Genomic DNA, 15,567 nt, shown 5'->3' with positions numbered 1-15,567 from the left:
CCCAGAGTCCCCCAGAACCTTCCAGCTCCGCCCCCGAGCCTGGGGCACTCACCATCAGCATCCGCTCGAGCTTCACAGCATCCGCAGCAAACTTCCGGATCCCGTCCGAGAGCTTCTCCACGGCCATCTGGTCCTCGTTGTGCAGCCAGCGGAAGGCCTTTTCATCCAGGTGAATCTTCTCCAGGTTGCTGGCCTGGGCTGGGGAGGACAGGCACCGGGGCCTCCCACAGCCGCCCGTTCCCCCGCCTGCAGCCCCGCCCATCCCACCCCCTTGGGGTTGGTGCTGCCCGGCATCTCTCTGCAGGGCCCCAGTGGGGCTCCCGCGATGGGCGGGACCCAGGCTGCCTCAGGCCAGTCCATTGCCTATGCCCTCCGAGAGCAGGGTGAAGGCGGCCGCAAGCCAAGGGCCAGAGGGCTTACCCGCCTTGACCGACAGCACGGGGGCCAGCTTGCTGTTGTCCTTGAGCAGCTCCCCCAGGAGCTTGGGCGAGATGGTGAGGAAGTCGCAGCCTGCCAGCGCTTTGATCTCGCCGGTGTTGCGGAAGGAGGCGCCCATGACGATGGTCTTGTAGTCAAACTTCTTGTAATAGTTGTAGATCTTGGTGACGCTCTTCACTCCTGGGGCGACACGCTGCGTTCCTGAACGGCCTCCAGGACGCTGGCAGCGGTGCCCGCCCACAGCACGGCCCAGAGCGGCCACCGCTGTGTCCCCTCCACCCAGCAGAGCCCCTCACCCCGTTCCTTCAACGGGCTACTCACCAGGGTCCTCCAGGGGCTCGTAGGATTTCTTGTCCGTGTTGGCCACATGCCAGTCGAGGATGCGCCCCACAAAGGGGGAGATGAGTGTCACTCCGGCCTCGGCGCAGGCCACGGCCTGGGCGAAGGAGAAGAGCAGCGTCATGTTGCAGTGGATGCCGTGCCGCTCCTCCAGCTCCCTGGGGGGACAGGGCAGGCTGAGCAAGGCCGGGCCTGTGGGTCCACAGGCGGCATGGGCGCTCCCGTGGGCACAGCCAGACAGCGCCCCCCGTTCGGTGGGGAAGCCGCTCAGGAGTCCCTCACCACAGCCGGGCCGCCCCTCCCCCACGGCACAGGTGCAACGCTCACCAGGGGGCCCTCTGCCTGGTGGGCTACGGTGACTGGAATTTTCTCCATCAAACCCACGTTTCCAAACGGACAAAGGCAAGAGAGGCCCCCCGAGAGCCACAGTGGGTCTCCCTGGCCCGGACACGGGCACCCGCACCTGGGCCCCTGGCTCATCGCAGAGCTTGCCGGGGCCGGAGACCGCGGAGTCCCCGCTGACCAGTGCTGCCCTGCCCTCTGTCCCACCTGCACCTGCAGCCCCCGCCCGCCCCCCAGTCCATCGGACATCCTGGGGTTGAGCCCTGAGGGGAGGGCAGTGCCCACAGTCACGTGCCGGGGAGTGGGCCGTGACGGCTGAGCCTGCGCTCAGGCCCCTCTGGCCGTGTTTCTCCCCCCGGGACAGCTTCAGAGGGGCCTGTGGCCTGTGCCACCCGGCGGTGTTCACGAAGTGCGGCTGCAGAGAACGAGGCCTCGGAGGCGGCAGTGGCACTGGCCCGGGAGCCCTGCAGGGGCCAGCCTCTCCCAGGGCCTGCGTGCCCGGTGTGGGTGCCCGCAGCTCCGGCTGACCCGCGGGAGGCCTCGACGAGACCCAGCAGCTGTGCTGGTCTGACCTGCCTGGCGAAACGCCGCGCATTTTCGGAAGCGGCGAATGGGGCGCTCCGGGAAGGTGACTTTACCAAAAGTGTGAGACAGAAGACAGACTGGGGAAAACAGCCTAGGAGGGGAGATTCACCCAGGACGAGACCGTCCGTCCACCCTCAGCACCGGGATGTCGTGAGACAAAGCTGCGCAAGCCGTGAGACACCCCTGCAGAGAGCTTAGAGCTCATCTGGAAGCAGCCGGTCCTGCACCGCCGTGACTCCCGCCGTGAGCTCCTGCGACCCCGGGGGCCGCTTAGCCACGCCACCAAGCAGGGACGTGTCCCCAGCCACCCTTCCCGCCCCACTCCACCTCGCAGGCCGAAGCACGCTCGTGTTGACCCTGCTGCAGGGACGTTCGCAGCCTTATGAAATTGTGTGGCCACGGCCCCGGGAGCTGCTTGGACATGCTCCGCCCGCTCTGATCTGGACCTCAGTTTAGCAGCGTGAGTGACCACGGGCGCTGATGCCTGAGACCTTGGCCTTTGCAGCCTCCTCTAAGTTTCTGTTTTATCGGCAGTTTCTCTTGAGCTTGGCTGCGCTACTCTGATTTGCCCGCTCAAGGACTTAGGAGATTGTTGCTGGTGTGACCAGCTGCCAGAGGGCTCTGGGGAAAGGGCGCTGGTGAGCGGGACCGGCTGACTTGGTGTCAGGAATAATTTCTAGAAGTCTCAGAACATTTTTCCAATCACTACTGACAAAAATAAAAACTATCTGGGCGCCTGGGTGGCTCAGTTGGTTAAGCAACTGCCTTCAGCTCAGGTCATATCCTGGAGTCCCGGGATCGAGTCCCGCATCGGGCTCCCTGCTCCGCAGGGGGTCTGCTTCTCCCTCTGACCCTCCCCCCTCTCATGCTCTCTCTCTCAAATAAATAAATAAAATCTTAAAAAAAAAATAATTAAAAAAATAAATAAATAAAAATAAAAACCATCTGAGTAAACGGAAAAGGGAAGAAGGGCTGCAGACGGCACCAGTGGGAACCGCGGGCTGCCCAAGGAGCGGCCAAGCACGGAGGGACTGTCCCACGCAGCAGCCCCCCTCCCACGGAGGTGCCATGGGAGAGAACACATGTGTCCGAAACTGTGCACGAATGTTCACAGCAGCACTACTCGTGACGGCCCCGAAGGCGGAAATAACCACGTGTCCACGGAACAGTGAGTGGACACACAAGAGTGTGTTGTGGACCCACTGGAACAGTAGCCTTAGCAGGGATGCAGCCCTGAACGCGCCACCACGTGAGGGAAGCCAGACACAAAAGGCCACATGTCAGAAGATTCTACTGACGTGAAAGAAGCAGACCAGCAAAGCCAGAGAAACAGAAGGTGGATGAGTGGCTGCAGGTGCTAAGTGGGCCAAGTGAACAGACGGTCCGAGCACGTGAGGAGACGCCCTCGCCAACCGCTGTCCAGGTGTCAGTGGTCTCTGGGCAAGAACACACGGAGGAAGTCTCCGGTCTCTCCCGCTCCGCACGTTTGGTTCAACAAGCTGGTTTTTATAACTGACACAGACGGGGGACGGGAGACTGGGGATCCCCCAGAGGCCTGGTTTTTCTCTGGATAGTGGTGACCTGGCCCCCCACGCTGACCCTCTCTGGACTGAGGGTCGAACGTGCCCACAGCTGCGCAGCCCCCAGCCCCAGAATGGAAGCAGAGCCCCCACCAGACCCCTTCTCACAGGGGATCCTTACTTTCCAGCCTGAATTCCTTCCCAGGTGGATGAGAGCTTTATAAGGATCCGGTCCTTGCTGATCCCGGCTTCCTTGTAGAGCTCGATGAGACGCCGGGCTCGGGCCACCATGGCGTCCTTGTCAAAGGACAACCTGTGTGAACAAGAGGCCCCTTGCCGAGCAGCCCGCCTCGGACGCCCACCAAAGAGGAGCGAGTGGGCGCCCGCGGCCTGCTCTGCCCCGCCGTGGGGAGCAGCTTGGAAGCCCATCTCACTCACGGTCACATTCCTCCCCGGCATTTACACAGAAACTCAGGCTGAACTCGAATCGCGGAGCAGGGGGCACAGGCACCATCTCCGGACCAGACAGTTGCTTCTGCCCCTTGACCCCAAGGACCCTGAGTCCTTACCTGGCATCCACTTCTGTGGATACACGGCCTGGAATCTTCTTTAATATTTCTGCTCCAAACAACACAAAAAGTTTATCGATAGCATTTTTAACCTGTTCCTCTTGTGACCTGAAATTCAAGGGAAAAAAATTAGGTCAAAAGCTTTTAGGTTTGGGCGCCTGGGTGGCTCAGTCGTTAAGCGTCTGCCTTCAGCTCAGGTCATGATCCCAGGGTCCTGGGATCGAGTCCCACATCGGGCTCCCTGCTCAGCGGGGAGGCTGCTTCTCCCTCTCCCACTCCCCCTGCTTGTGTTCCTGCTCTTGCTATGTCTCTCTCTGTCAAAAAAATAAATAAAATCTTTAAAAAAAAAAAAATCAAAAAAAAAAAAAAGCTTTTAGGTTTAAGTGCACAGGATTCTACAAAACAAATTCTCTCATTCCTTTGCAGCAAATTCCTTTCCCTTCATCTTCTTTTTTTCCCTACTTGTGGTAAAATACACACAGCATAAAATTCGTCATTTTAACCATGTCTAGGTGCACAGCTCGGGGGCATTAGGTATGTTTACACCATGCAGCCATCCCCACCATCCATCTCTGGAACTTTTCATCATTCCAAATTGAATCCCTCCATCTTGTGGCACTAGACAAAAATAATCCTTTCAGTCTCTCTGAAGTTGCCTGGGCAGGCGAGTGAAGTGCACCGTGGTGTTCCAAAATGGCCCACTGCCCAGGGCTCCTCACTAGCCCAACGCACATGGGACGATCTCCAGCCCGCCCATCATGGGCGAGGACCCGCGGGGCAGCTGGACGGGGGACAGCACCAAGGCCTTGCCGATGCAACGAGGTGCAAGGGCGAGCCTCTGGAGAAGGGAAAGGGAGCTGGCTGCAACGGGCTGTGTGGCGGAGGGCAGGGTAGACTCGGGACTCGGCAAGCACCGCACTCCCGCACGCGGCCTGTGCCTTGGTTCCTGCAGGTACCCGCCCAGCGGGGCACTATCACCCCCATGGAGACGGAAAGTGCCATCAGGGAAAGGGCGAGGAAAGCCAGCCTGCGGCTGCCTGGGGGAGGAGCAGGCACGGACTGTGAATGGGCACCAGGGAACATTCTAGACTGGACTGCGGAGACAGCTGCACCACTGAAAAAATTTACCAGAACAAACTGAACTGAGCACTTAGCGAATCTTCCTGCAGCAAAGCTATTACAAGACGATAAAACAACAGAGAGCAGGTCAGTGCCTGCCAGGGCCGGGACCCTCACCACCAAAGGGGACAAGGGGACTTTGGGGTGCCGCACTTTAACTGGGGTGGTGTTTGTAGGGAGTACACGGTCCTGTAAACAATTCATTGAACTGGACAATTACTACGGTGGCAGTTTACTGCATGTAAATAACACTTTGATAAAGTTGATAAAAATAAACATAAAGAGGGGCGCCTGGGTGGCTCAGATGGTTGAGCGACTGCCTTCGGCTCGGGTCGTGATCCTGGAGTCCCTGGATCGAGTCCCGCATCAGGCTCCCGGCTCGGCGAGGAGTCTGCTTCCCCCCCCTCTGCCCTCCTCCCTCTCCGGCTCTCTGTCTCTCGTTCTCTCTCTCTCAAATAAATAAATAAAATCTTTAAAAAAAAAAATAAACAAACATAAAGAAACCCAGCTTTCTTTCCTTGAGTCTAAGACATCCGAGAACTAAAATGCCGTTAAGGAGGTAACAGCCGGGGGCCAGTGTGGCCGACTGCGCCCCACCCCGCCAGCTCACCCGCCCAGCCGCCGGCCGTAGGCAATGGCCTCCTCCACCAGCTCCTGGTAGGCTGGCATCTGCGCCGCAGCCAGCATCAGGGAAGGGTTGGTGGTGGCATCCTGGGGCTTGTACTCGTCGATGGCTAGGCAAAGAATTTTGGACAGCAGGAGAGTGAGTGGAGTGCTCCTTCTGCCACGGAAGAGCCCCTCTAAGCCCCACGCACACCAGCCGAGGCCAGCGTGTTTTCCAGCCGGGGAGCAGGGGCACTTCACACGCATCTCCCTGTCCCAGAAGGCTGTCTGCACAACACAGCTGCTACCAAGATGAGGGCCAGAGATCCGAGGTGCCCCTGTGGGAGCTGACTTTCCCACTGTGGGGCGAGGCAGGCAGCGGGCACAGCCGGAGGGCACTTCCTGCGGCCAAACTACCATGGGCAGGCGCCTGGCGCCCAGGCCAGCGACACTGAGGGCACGCGGCTGCACCCACACACGGCCTTCTTCCTTCCCGCACCACGTCAGCTCTTAGTAACAAGCCGGCAATGACAGGAAACCCGCGGAGCCTAACCTGCAGGCTCGCCGACCGGAGGCTGAGCCAGCCCACGGCCACGCACCCTCACAAACACATCTGCTCCAGACCATTAGCGGGCTCAGTAAATCCATTTGGCAGACTCGTACTTTCAAAGTATGCTTTGATGACAAAACTACAGAGATGGAGAACCGACTGGCGGCTGCCGAGAACAGGGAGGGGGGCGGTCGTCAGGCGCACAAGGGGCCGAATCTGTTCATGTTGTGAAACCACTGCGGGGAATGCCATGCCCCACCCCCACTCAGGCTTGCATGGTGAACGGGGCCAGGCCTGCAGCCTCTTTATAGGGTCGTGCTGGTGCCAACCTCACACCACGGTCACAGAGCATATCGCCACTGGGGGACAGCAGGTGAAGGATGCATGGGACTCGACAGGCTAATTTGGCCACTTCCTGTGAGTCTATATTTCAAAGTAATAACTTAAGAGAAAGTGCTCCTGGGGCCCCTGGGTGGCTCTGTTGGTTAAGCATCCGACTCTTGGTTTTGGCTCAGGTAATGATCTCAGGGTCACGGGATCAAGCCCTGCATCAGGCTCCATGCTCGGCAGGGAGTCTGTCTGCTCGGAGAGTCTCTCTCCCTCTGCCCCTCCCCACTTCCCACTCTCTCTAAAATAAATAAATAAATAAATATATTTTTAAATTATTTATTTATTTATTTTAGATGGGGGGGCAGAGGGAGAGAGACTCTCAAGCAGACTCCCTGCTGAGTGTGGAGGCTGATGCGAGGCTCATCCCACCACTCTGAGATCATGACCTGAGCTGAAATCAAGCGCCCACCAATTAACCGACTGAGCCACCCAGGTGCCCCTCAGCTCAGGTCTTGATCTCAGGGTCAGGAGTTCAGGCCTCATGTTGGACTCCACACCGGGCATGGAGCCTGTAAGAAAGACAGAAAGAGAGGAAGAGAGGAAGAGAAAAAGGAAGGGAGGGAGGGAGGAAAAAAGGAAGGAAGAAAATGTTCTGGACTGGTATTTTTGCAGGCTCAAATCTCATGGAGGGATGTACTGAATAGTGCCTTTTATTACATAAAATTAGGCCTTGACAAGGTTGACTTCTGACAAACTTAAAAACAAAAGTAATACTCAGCTGGGGTCAACAGATGGGCTTTAGGGTCCAGGGACCCTTAAATTGAATGTGAAACTGCAGGGGGCGGGGGCATTGTTCTGGGGAGGGCATCCATGGCTTTGATTATATTTTCACAGCAGCCTAGGACCCACCCCCCAGCCCCTGCCAAAGGTAAGAAACTTCAGTTCATAAAATGACCACAAAACCAAATGCTGGATTTGCAACTATGCCATGTTTATGGGTATACATTATTAACTACTGTATTCTTACAAAGTTGCGAATATTCATTAAAATGAAAAATGTCAGCACATGGATTTAGATATTTCTGGGAAGGGAAAAAGAACAAGTGTTCCCCCAAGGCTCCTCTCCAGGGAGAGCCACAGGAAGCAATACAGACCAAGGCTCTGGCAAAGAAGCAGAGGGAAAATGATTCTAAGTGTTAAGAAGGGGAAACAGAGGGGCGCCTGGGTGGCTCAGTCCGTGAAGCGTCTGCCTTGGGCTCCGGTCCTGAACCCAGGGTCCCGGGATCGAGCCCTGCATCAGGCTCTCTGCTCCTCGGGGAGCCTGCTTCTCCCTCTGCCGCTCCCCCTGCTTGTGCTCTCTCTCTCTGTCAAATAAATAAATAAAATCTTAAAAAAAAAAGAAAAGAGGAAGTGGAAACAGGCACAGAAAAGGTGCGGCCACGTTTCCAGCACACTCTATCCTACTTAGGTCAGTGCCCAAAGGTCTGATGAAAGGGCACGGGGAGCAGGAGACCTTGGCGCCCCAGGGAGCAGGAGTTCCCCCAGAGCCAGCCCACGTAGGGACGTCTGACAGCCTACAGGCTGGACCGACGGTGATCGGGTCTCAGTGTTTTGTATTTAAGCCGCCGAAAGTGGGTGTTCGCTCTCCTCCGCTCAGCTAGATAAACAATCCTCTTACTCAGCGTTACCAAAGAGAACTAATAAAGCCTGTTTCTCAAGCCACCGTGAGAAAGCAGAAAAGAAAGGAAGTCAGTTCTACAGTGCTCATTTCGGTGCAGCCTTTCACGGTTTTCCTGAAAATCTTGTTTGTTCACAGCAGAGCAGGGCGGAGGCCCGTTCAGGCTGGGCACTCTCAGGACCAATGGATGATCCTTCCCCACTTCTCTCCCACCAACACAATGCAAACCCAGGAACGACAGGTCCCCAGTACCAGAACTTCGCTTTCCTCCGTGCACTGAGTTTTACCCGCCGGGCTCCGCTGCCCCGGCTTGGGCCGCCGGGCTGCCCCCTGAGCAGGGTGCAAAGTATGTGCAACAGGAGATTACAAAAGCCGGCCTGTCATTTCTGGTCTTTCTGGGCCCAGAACTAACTCGAGTTCCTGCTCAGTAGTCAACATCTGCTGAACCAAACTGTGTAGCCAAGTGGTCTGGGCCGAAATTCGCTCCAGCTCTACCTCGAACCTCTTCCTCGGCGCAAAACCCCTGCAAGCTTCCCAGGACCCACTGACGCTGGAAGCTCCCCCCAGGGCTTTCCAACAGCTCGGAGGGAGCCCCGTGCCCTCACCCCTGCCCCTTTCCCCAGCCCTCAGCCCCTGCGCCCCCTCCTCACCTCCGGGCATGGGCCCGCGCCCCCTCAGGACTCCCGATGCCCCCACCCCGGGCCCGCGCCCCCTCAGGCCCCCTCCCCGATGCCCCGACCCGGGCCCCGCCGGCTCTCAACGTCCATGAACATCCGCTCCCAGCACGGCCAGTCGGTGCGCGTCCCGGAGCTCGGGGTCCCGCGCGCCTCACCGTGGAAGTCGCCCGTGTCGGCCACCACGGTGGTGAACTGCTTGAGCTGGTCCAGCGCGCTCTCCATCCTCTGCCGCTTCACCGGGGAGCCCGACATGGCGAAGCAGAGACCGAGCGCGGTGGCCCACAATGCCCCGGGGGCACCTGCATGCCAGCCAATCCGAGAGCGGCGCGGAAGGGCGGGGCCGGCGGCGCTTCCGCCACAGGGCGACGCCCCGCCCCGAGACCACGCCCAGTTTCGGGACCAGTACCACCGGGAGACAGCTGCCCGGGGATCCGTGCTCCTCTCTCCCTCGAGCCCTGCATCCTTAGATCGGTGTCCCCTTCTCATCACCAGCTGTGCCCCCCGAGGGATGCGCCCCCAGAGCGGTGCGCCCCCCTCTGTAATGCGCTCCCGGAGCTATGTGCCCCCAAAACGGTGTGCCCCCCTCCAATGATGCACTTCCCGGAGCGATGCGCCCCTGAGCGGTGTGTCCCCCGGAGTGATTGGACCCTGGAGTGATGCTCCCCATCCCCCCCACCCCGGGCGTCAGATCTCCCACGGGGCGCCCCATTGAGAAAGGGACAGGCGGGGCTAGGTAGGGAGAGATAGATAGGGGGCTCCGTGATCAGTCTCAAAGAAATCCCCAAATTTGAGGTTGTAAGGAAACCAGAGATAAGGGAACACTCCAGACCACCCTGCCCTAGGTGTCTGAGAGGGGAATCTTATTTATGACAGTCTCCTGTGATCAACAGAAAATAACCAGACCTTAAAAAGAAATAAGCCATTAACGATATTATCAGTAGGGGCGCCTGGGGGGCTCAGTCGTTAAGCGTCTGCCTTCCTCTCAGGTCATGGTCCCAGGGTCCTGGGATCGAGCCCCGCATCGGGCTCCCTGCTGAGCGAGGAGCCTGCTTCTCCCTCTCCCGCTCCCCCTGCTTGTGTTCCCTCTCTCGCTGTGTCTCTGTCAAATAAATATATAAAATCTTAAAAAAAAAAGTGCACTTCCTTTAGGAAAAAAAAAACCAACAACTCAGATCATCACCCTATACTTGCAGTCGTCATGGGATGCCCTCCTAGGGGTACCTTGGGCCTCACTTCACACAGATAATGGGCTGGGGCCATTCTGTGGGTCACACAGCTCCCTGGAGGGGCAGGCTATGCTGGGCCTGGATCAGCTCAGTCCCTGCCCCAGAAAAGGCAGCAATGTCCCTGGCAGGAGGTTGAGAGCAAGGAGGTGGCATTGCAGAGATGACGAAGGCGTGTTAGCTTGCCTGCTGCCCATTTCATGATCCCGGGGCATTTGTATGCCTCAGGAGAGGGAGGACCCCTAGAACCCAGAAGGACCCGTAAGTCACCATACCACCACATGGATGAGGGCCCAGTGTTTGAGGGGCAGAGGTGTAGGGGTGAAGCCAAAGCCTCAGGGTTATAGGAGGAGAGGGTGAGGAGGGGAGAAGATCTGGAGGCCTGCTGGCCAGCTCTGACCCCATCCAGGCGGGCTGGGGTGGGGGCCCGGGGCCCAGCGTCTGTACCTCAGCCTGTCCTGGCTCAGCTCCTTCCCAGGACACTCCTAATCCCTGACCCTGGAGGCCCAGGCAGTGGAAGGCAAGGATGACGCCCAGGGCCCTCTTGCATGGGCTGCAGGGTACCCCTAGGAACCTTGGTGGCACTTCCACCCACGTGCCGGGTACAATGGGCGCTGGGGACAGGTCCGGCTGGGTCAGTGAGCAAGCGGCTGCCCTTGGGCGGTCCAGCCTCACCACAGTCCTTGGAAGCAGTGAATGACTGCGGCCATACAGCCTGGCGTTCCTGGAGGGGCTGGACTCCTGCTCCCACCAGACCAAGACAGTCCAATGGCCTGGCCAGGCCTGCAGAACCATCCACAGGGAACCAGGCAAAGAAGGCAAAGAGAGAGTGACAGGAAACAAGATCAATGGCCAAATACCAGGAGCGGTGGGCGGGCTGCCCATGAGCAGTTGCAGAATAGAGCTCCAGGAGTGTGACACGGCCCCTCACGCGGAGTGTCCCCAAATCCCTTCTTTCAACAGCAGCTGAGCTCCTCCTGGGTGCCGAGAAGGAACACACGTGGCTGACCCGGGGGTGGGGACAAGGAAGCCCCATGGGGCAGAGGTCATCGGCCTGGGAAGAGTGGGGGTGGGCCTCAGGGAGGCCTCGCTGAGAAGCTGGCCTTTGAGCAAAAGGCTCCAGGGTCTGGAGGAGAGCCAGGCAGGGCACTGCAGACCATCCAGCCCTCGCCGGGGACTTCAGTCGAGCTGGCAGAGCTTGGACACAGGGTGGGGGGAGGGACGCCGTAGGACTTAGGGTTTAAAGGGTCTCTCTGGGCCTTGTGTTGTGTCAGACTGAGGGAGCAAGGGTGGAAGCCCGAGGTGGTGAGGGTGGGCAGGGACAGTGACCAGAGCGCGGCCGAGAGGCTGCAAGCAGTGTTGGATCTGCTGAGGAGCTGGCTGTGGGGGAGGGGGCAGGTCAGGGGTGGGGGGCAGGGGGACCCTCTGGCTTAGGGTACCTTGGTGCCCAGAGCTGAGCAGCAGGGGGTGAGAGGTCTCAAGCTCAGGTCTGGGGTTAGCCTGGAGAGGCACTGGGTGTGGGAGGATAGGAAGTCAAGGCAGTTGGGGAAGGAGCTGCCCAAGGCGGGGAGAGCCAGACACCCTGGGGGTGGGGAGGAGGAGCTCTGGGGCCTCCTGGCAGGGCCTCAGTGCTGACCCACCGCAGGCAGTGCAGGGTGGAAGGGAGGAGGGAGGAGGCGTGGAGTCAGTGCACACTCAGTGCTTTGGGGGGTGTTACAGGGAAGGGAGCTCGGCTGGTGGCCCCCCGAGAAATGAGGGCATTGTGGCTGGTGGCAGGAGAGGAGCGGGGCCTGCGCAGCCTGGGGCCTGGGTGGACGAGGGCTGGGATCCTGGACCCTCAGGCAGGCGTGGCTTTTGTCACCAGGCAGGACGGGCAGCAGACCTGGGCACAGAGGGGGCACATGGGGCTCTATGTGCTCTATGACCCTTCACTGCTTTGGGGACTGAGAGGCCAGTGGGGGGACAATGGGGGAGGAGGGATGGGGGCCATGCGGCTCAGCCAGGGCGGCCCCCGGTCCCTCCAGCTTCTCTGGGCAGGTGTGGCAAGGTGGAGGCTAGATTTGACCGAGACGGGGCTTGGCCAGGGCAATGTGAGGAGACAGCAGGGGCACTGCGGTGGCGAAGGGGGCTGAGCTGGGGGAGGAGGGGACCGGGTCGGAGCAGCGGCTGGGGGTGGGGCTGAGTCAGGCCAGGACGGGCGAGACCGGCCCAGGCAGGCGGTTTAGACAACCACTCTCATTGGCAACAGTGTGAGGAACAAAGGCAAAAGAAATAGAGAAAGAAATTAAACTTCCTCATAACTTATAGCCCACTGACAAGGCCTTGAGACAGGCGGGGTGCCCTTCCTCCAGGAACTCAGCTGCCTCTGTGAATCATTTGCTAAGGGCAAAAGGCAACCTTAGCCTGACATTAGCCTGACCTCCGGGATCCTGTAAGTCTTTTTTTTTTTTTAAGTGGGCTCCACACCCAGCGTGGATCCCGACATGGGGCCTGAACTCAACAACCCTAGGATCATGACCTGAGCCAAAACCAAGAGTCATATGCTTAACCGACTGAGCCACCGAGGTGCCCCAAGTCTTTCTTAACGTATGAAAATTGTTTTATGTCTGCCCAACCCCTCCAAGATACATGTTGGCAATCATCCTCCAAACATATGGCTCACTGTGTGCATCTGAAGGGTCTCATGACTAAGGCTTTACTAGACAGTAGTAAATGACCCCTTGGGGTCCTGGAAACCTTGCTTCCAAATTCCTTAGAGACTTACAGTGTCCCTAACCCCCTCCCGACTCCCAAGTAGATAATCAGTGCCCCCTCACAACCCCTGAGCAGCTCTTTCTGCCCACGGGTCCTGTCCCCCTGCTTTAGTAAAACCACCTTTTTTTTTTTTTTTAAAGATTTTATTTATTTATTTGACAGAGAGAGAGCGAGAGAGGGAACACAAGCAGGAGGAGTGGGGGAGGGAGAAGCAGGCTTCCCGCGGAGCAGGGAGCCCGATGCGGGGCTCGATCCCAGGACCCCGGGATCATGACCTGAGCCGAAGGCAGACGCTTAACCGACTGAGCCACCCAGGCGCCCCAAACCACCTTTTTTTTGCACCAAAGACGTCTCAAGAATTCTTTCTTGACCGTTGGCTCCTGGACCCCAACCCTTCACATCAGTAGTAATAACAGAAGAGAACCCTCCTACGAGTTACCTATGGCTGCTTGAGAAATTACCCCAGAACAGCGTGGCTTAAAACAGCAGACGTTCCCCACCGTTCCGTTTCTGTAGGTCAAAATCCAGGAGCACTGTGATTCTTGGATGTGACACCAAAGGCGCTGACCCAGTCGGACAAGTGCACGTTGGCTTTTCTCTCCGTGGCCGTGGGGATGGCAGGACAGGGCCTGTGTGCTAACAGGCCACCCAGCGTTTCACAGCAGTGACCAGAGGGCAGCACAGGCCAGTCAAGCAGGTGGCAGGTGGCGCGGGCGGGCGCAGCGAGGCATGGCCTCCCCAGGGCGGCACCCCAGCTCAGGGCTCTGCTCTTGCCCCTCAAAGCTCTGCCAAGCAGAGGCTGCTGGGCCGGGAGCCGTCCGTGAGCGTCCCCGGTGTGCGCTGCTGGCTGGCGGGGGCGAGAGCTTGGGGCAGAAGAGCGTGCTCACGCCCCCGAGGGTGGCCCCTGGGCGGGTGTAGGAAATCACAGGCCACTCATCTCAGGGGAGCGGACTCCAAGTCTCCTCCCTGGCTCGGGAAGGGGATTTACGGACAGACGCTCGTGGGAGGAGTGCATCCCCGCAAACCCGCCTGGGGGAAGACCTGCTTTTATAGCCCTGGAGGCTGGGCCTGATAGGGGGAGAGGATCAGGAAGAGAGTTTCAGAACCCGGACGTTATTATGCCCCGAGGACGTACTTAAGGCGTGTTTGTGACGTGGGAAACAAATAAAATTAAATGTCCTTGTAACCTGCAGCCCATTGACATATACCTGAGACAGGCAGCTTATAACATTCCTCCGAGGTGTCGAGTTTTCTTTAACAAACCAAAGTCCTTTGGGAACTTCCTTCCTCTTTACTTCTCCCAACCCCAAGGTAGAGAATCACTTACTCCTCGTAATCCCAGGGCAGCAGGGGAAGTAGCTCCTCCTGCCCAAGGGCCTGTCCCCGCGCTTTAATAAAACCTCCGTTTTGCACCGAAGACGACTTAAGAATTCTTTCCCGGCCACCGGCTCCGGACCCCATCACCACCAACATTCCGAAACTGCATCAGTTGGACAGAAAGTAATGCGTGGGGAGGGGGGGGTCCGTGCTCAAGAAGGCTTCCTGTCAGGAGCGGTCATCTCGGAGGGTCTGTCCGCGTTGGCATCAGTCTGGTTCACACACCTTGTCGTCATTGTCAGCGACAGCCTTCTAGAAGCTTCTACTCATAGCGGTCTTAGGTGGTGCGGGGCTGTTAGGTGCAGCGGCCAAGAAAGAATTCTTGAGACGACTTTGGTGCAAAAAGGTGGTTTTATTAAAGCGCGGGGACAGGCCCGTGGGCAGGAGGGGCTGCACCGGGGTCGTGAGGAGTGGCTGATGATACACTTTTGAGAGGACAGAGTGAGGGTGGGGACAGCGTAAGTTTGCAAGGAGCTTCTGTATGCAGAACGGGAGGTTTACAGGACCGAGGACGGCTGGTGCCGTCAGGATAAGGTTGCGTTTAGTGCCCAGTAAAACATCAACACTGAGGCGGCCACGAGCTCCTGGAGGAAGGTCATGCTCAGGGATTTATCAGCTGGCGGCAGGTTGTAGGGACATTTCTCTCACCTTTGTTCTCCTCGTCAGGGAACCTACCTCAGAACGGACGGACCTGTGCCCCCGGGTCTTGGGGACATGGGTGGCACCTCCTTCTCCATCCCCTTATCTCGATCATTAATGAGCAGAATAAGAAGAGTGGGATAGTTGCCTTCCCTACCGTACTTTGGTTTGGAACAGGATGTCTGGGGGCCAACAGGGAAGGGGGGTGGCGACACTGGGCCCCAGTTTACCAGCTGCCTATCTTCCCCCTCCTCTGCTGCTTATTTAAAACTTTCAGGAGACAGGGCGCCTGGGTGGCTCAGATGGTTAAGCGTCTGCCTTCAGCTCAGGTCATGATCCCAGGGTCCTGGGATCAAGTCCCGCATTGGGCTCCCTGCTAGGCGGGGAGCCTGCTTCTCTCCCTCTGCCTCTGCCTCTGCCTCTCTCTCTCTGACTTTCATGAATAAATAAATTAAAAAAAAAAAACTTTCAGGATACAAACTCAGCAGAAAAGTTTATTCCTCAGGCACAACCTCTGTTTCCCCTCAACCCTAACTCCAAAGAAGAAATGAGATTGCAAACCAAAAATTTACAAACTTCTGTGCGTCAAAGGACACCATCAACAGGCCGGGAAGAGACCTCATGAAATAGAAGAAAATATTTGCAAGTCACGCATCTGGTAAGGGCTTAGTTTCCAGAACATACAGAGAACTCCTAAATCTCAACAATAAAACAACAACCTGATTCAAAGATGGGCAGGGGACTGGAGCCGACGTCTGTCCAGGGAAGACCTACAACTGGCCAGCCAGCAGGGGAGATGCCCACGTCCTTGCTCGTCAGGGACA

At 58.0% G+C, this 15,567-nt stretch overlaps 1 protein-coding gene and 1 long non-coding RNA gene across 2 annotated transcripts in view; one reads left to right on the top strand and one right to left on the bottom strand.

Annotated features, from left to right (window-relative positions):
• TALDO1 (transaldolase 1) overlaps window positions 1-9,087 on the bottom strand; it is a 9,787-nt gene extending 700 nt beyond the window's left edge. Inside the window, exons 1-7 of the mRNA XM_081797507.1 lie at window positions 8,906-9,087; window positions 5,523-5,646; window positions 3,794-3,901; window positions 3,406-3,537; window positions 760-935; window positions 421-618; window positions 54-198 (exon numbers count right to left, since the gene is read on the bottom strand). Of these exons, the coding sequence (XP_081653633.1) occupies window positions 54-198; window positions 421-618; window positions 760-935; window positions 3,406-3,537; window positions 3,794-3,901; window positions 5,523-5,646; window positions 8,906-9,002 (980 nt within the window). The 5' untranslated portion in view covers window positions 9,003-9,087. The remainder of the gene's footprint in view (window positions 1-53; window positions 199-420; window positions 619-759; window positions 936-3,405; window positions 3,538-3,793; window positions 3,902-5,522; window positions 5,647-8,905) is intronic.
• On the top strand, window positions 3,803-5,444 carry LOC145716088 (uncharacterized). Its single transcript, XR_014138419.1, has 2 exons — window positions 3,803-3,941; window positions 4,171-5,444. It is a non-coding gene; the product is annotated as an uncharacterized LOC145716088 (long non-coding RNA).
• Window positions 9,088-15,567: the final 6,480 nt, after the last annotated feature.

This window comes from Leptonychotes weddellii, chromosome 11, assembly GCF_054177405.1.
Source record: "Leptonychotes weddellii isolate Sample4059 chromosome 11, ASM5417740v2, whole genome shotgun sequence".
Lineage (NCBI taxonomy): Eukaryota > Metazoa > Chordata > Mammalia > Carnivora > Phocidae > Leptonychotes > Leptonychotes weddellii.
This window is presented reverse-complemented; position numbering and strand designations above follow the sequence as displayed.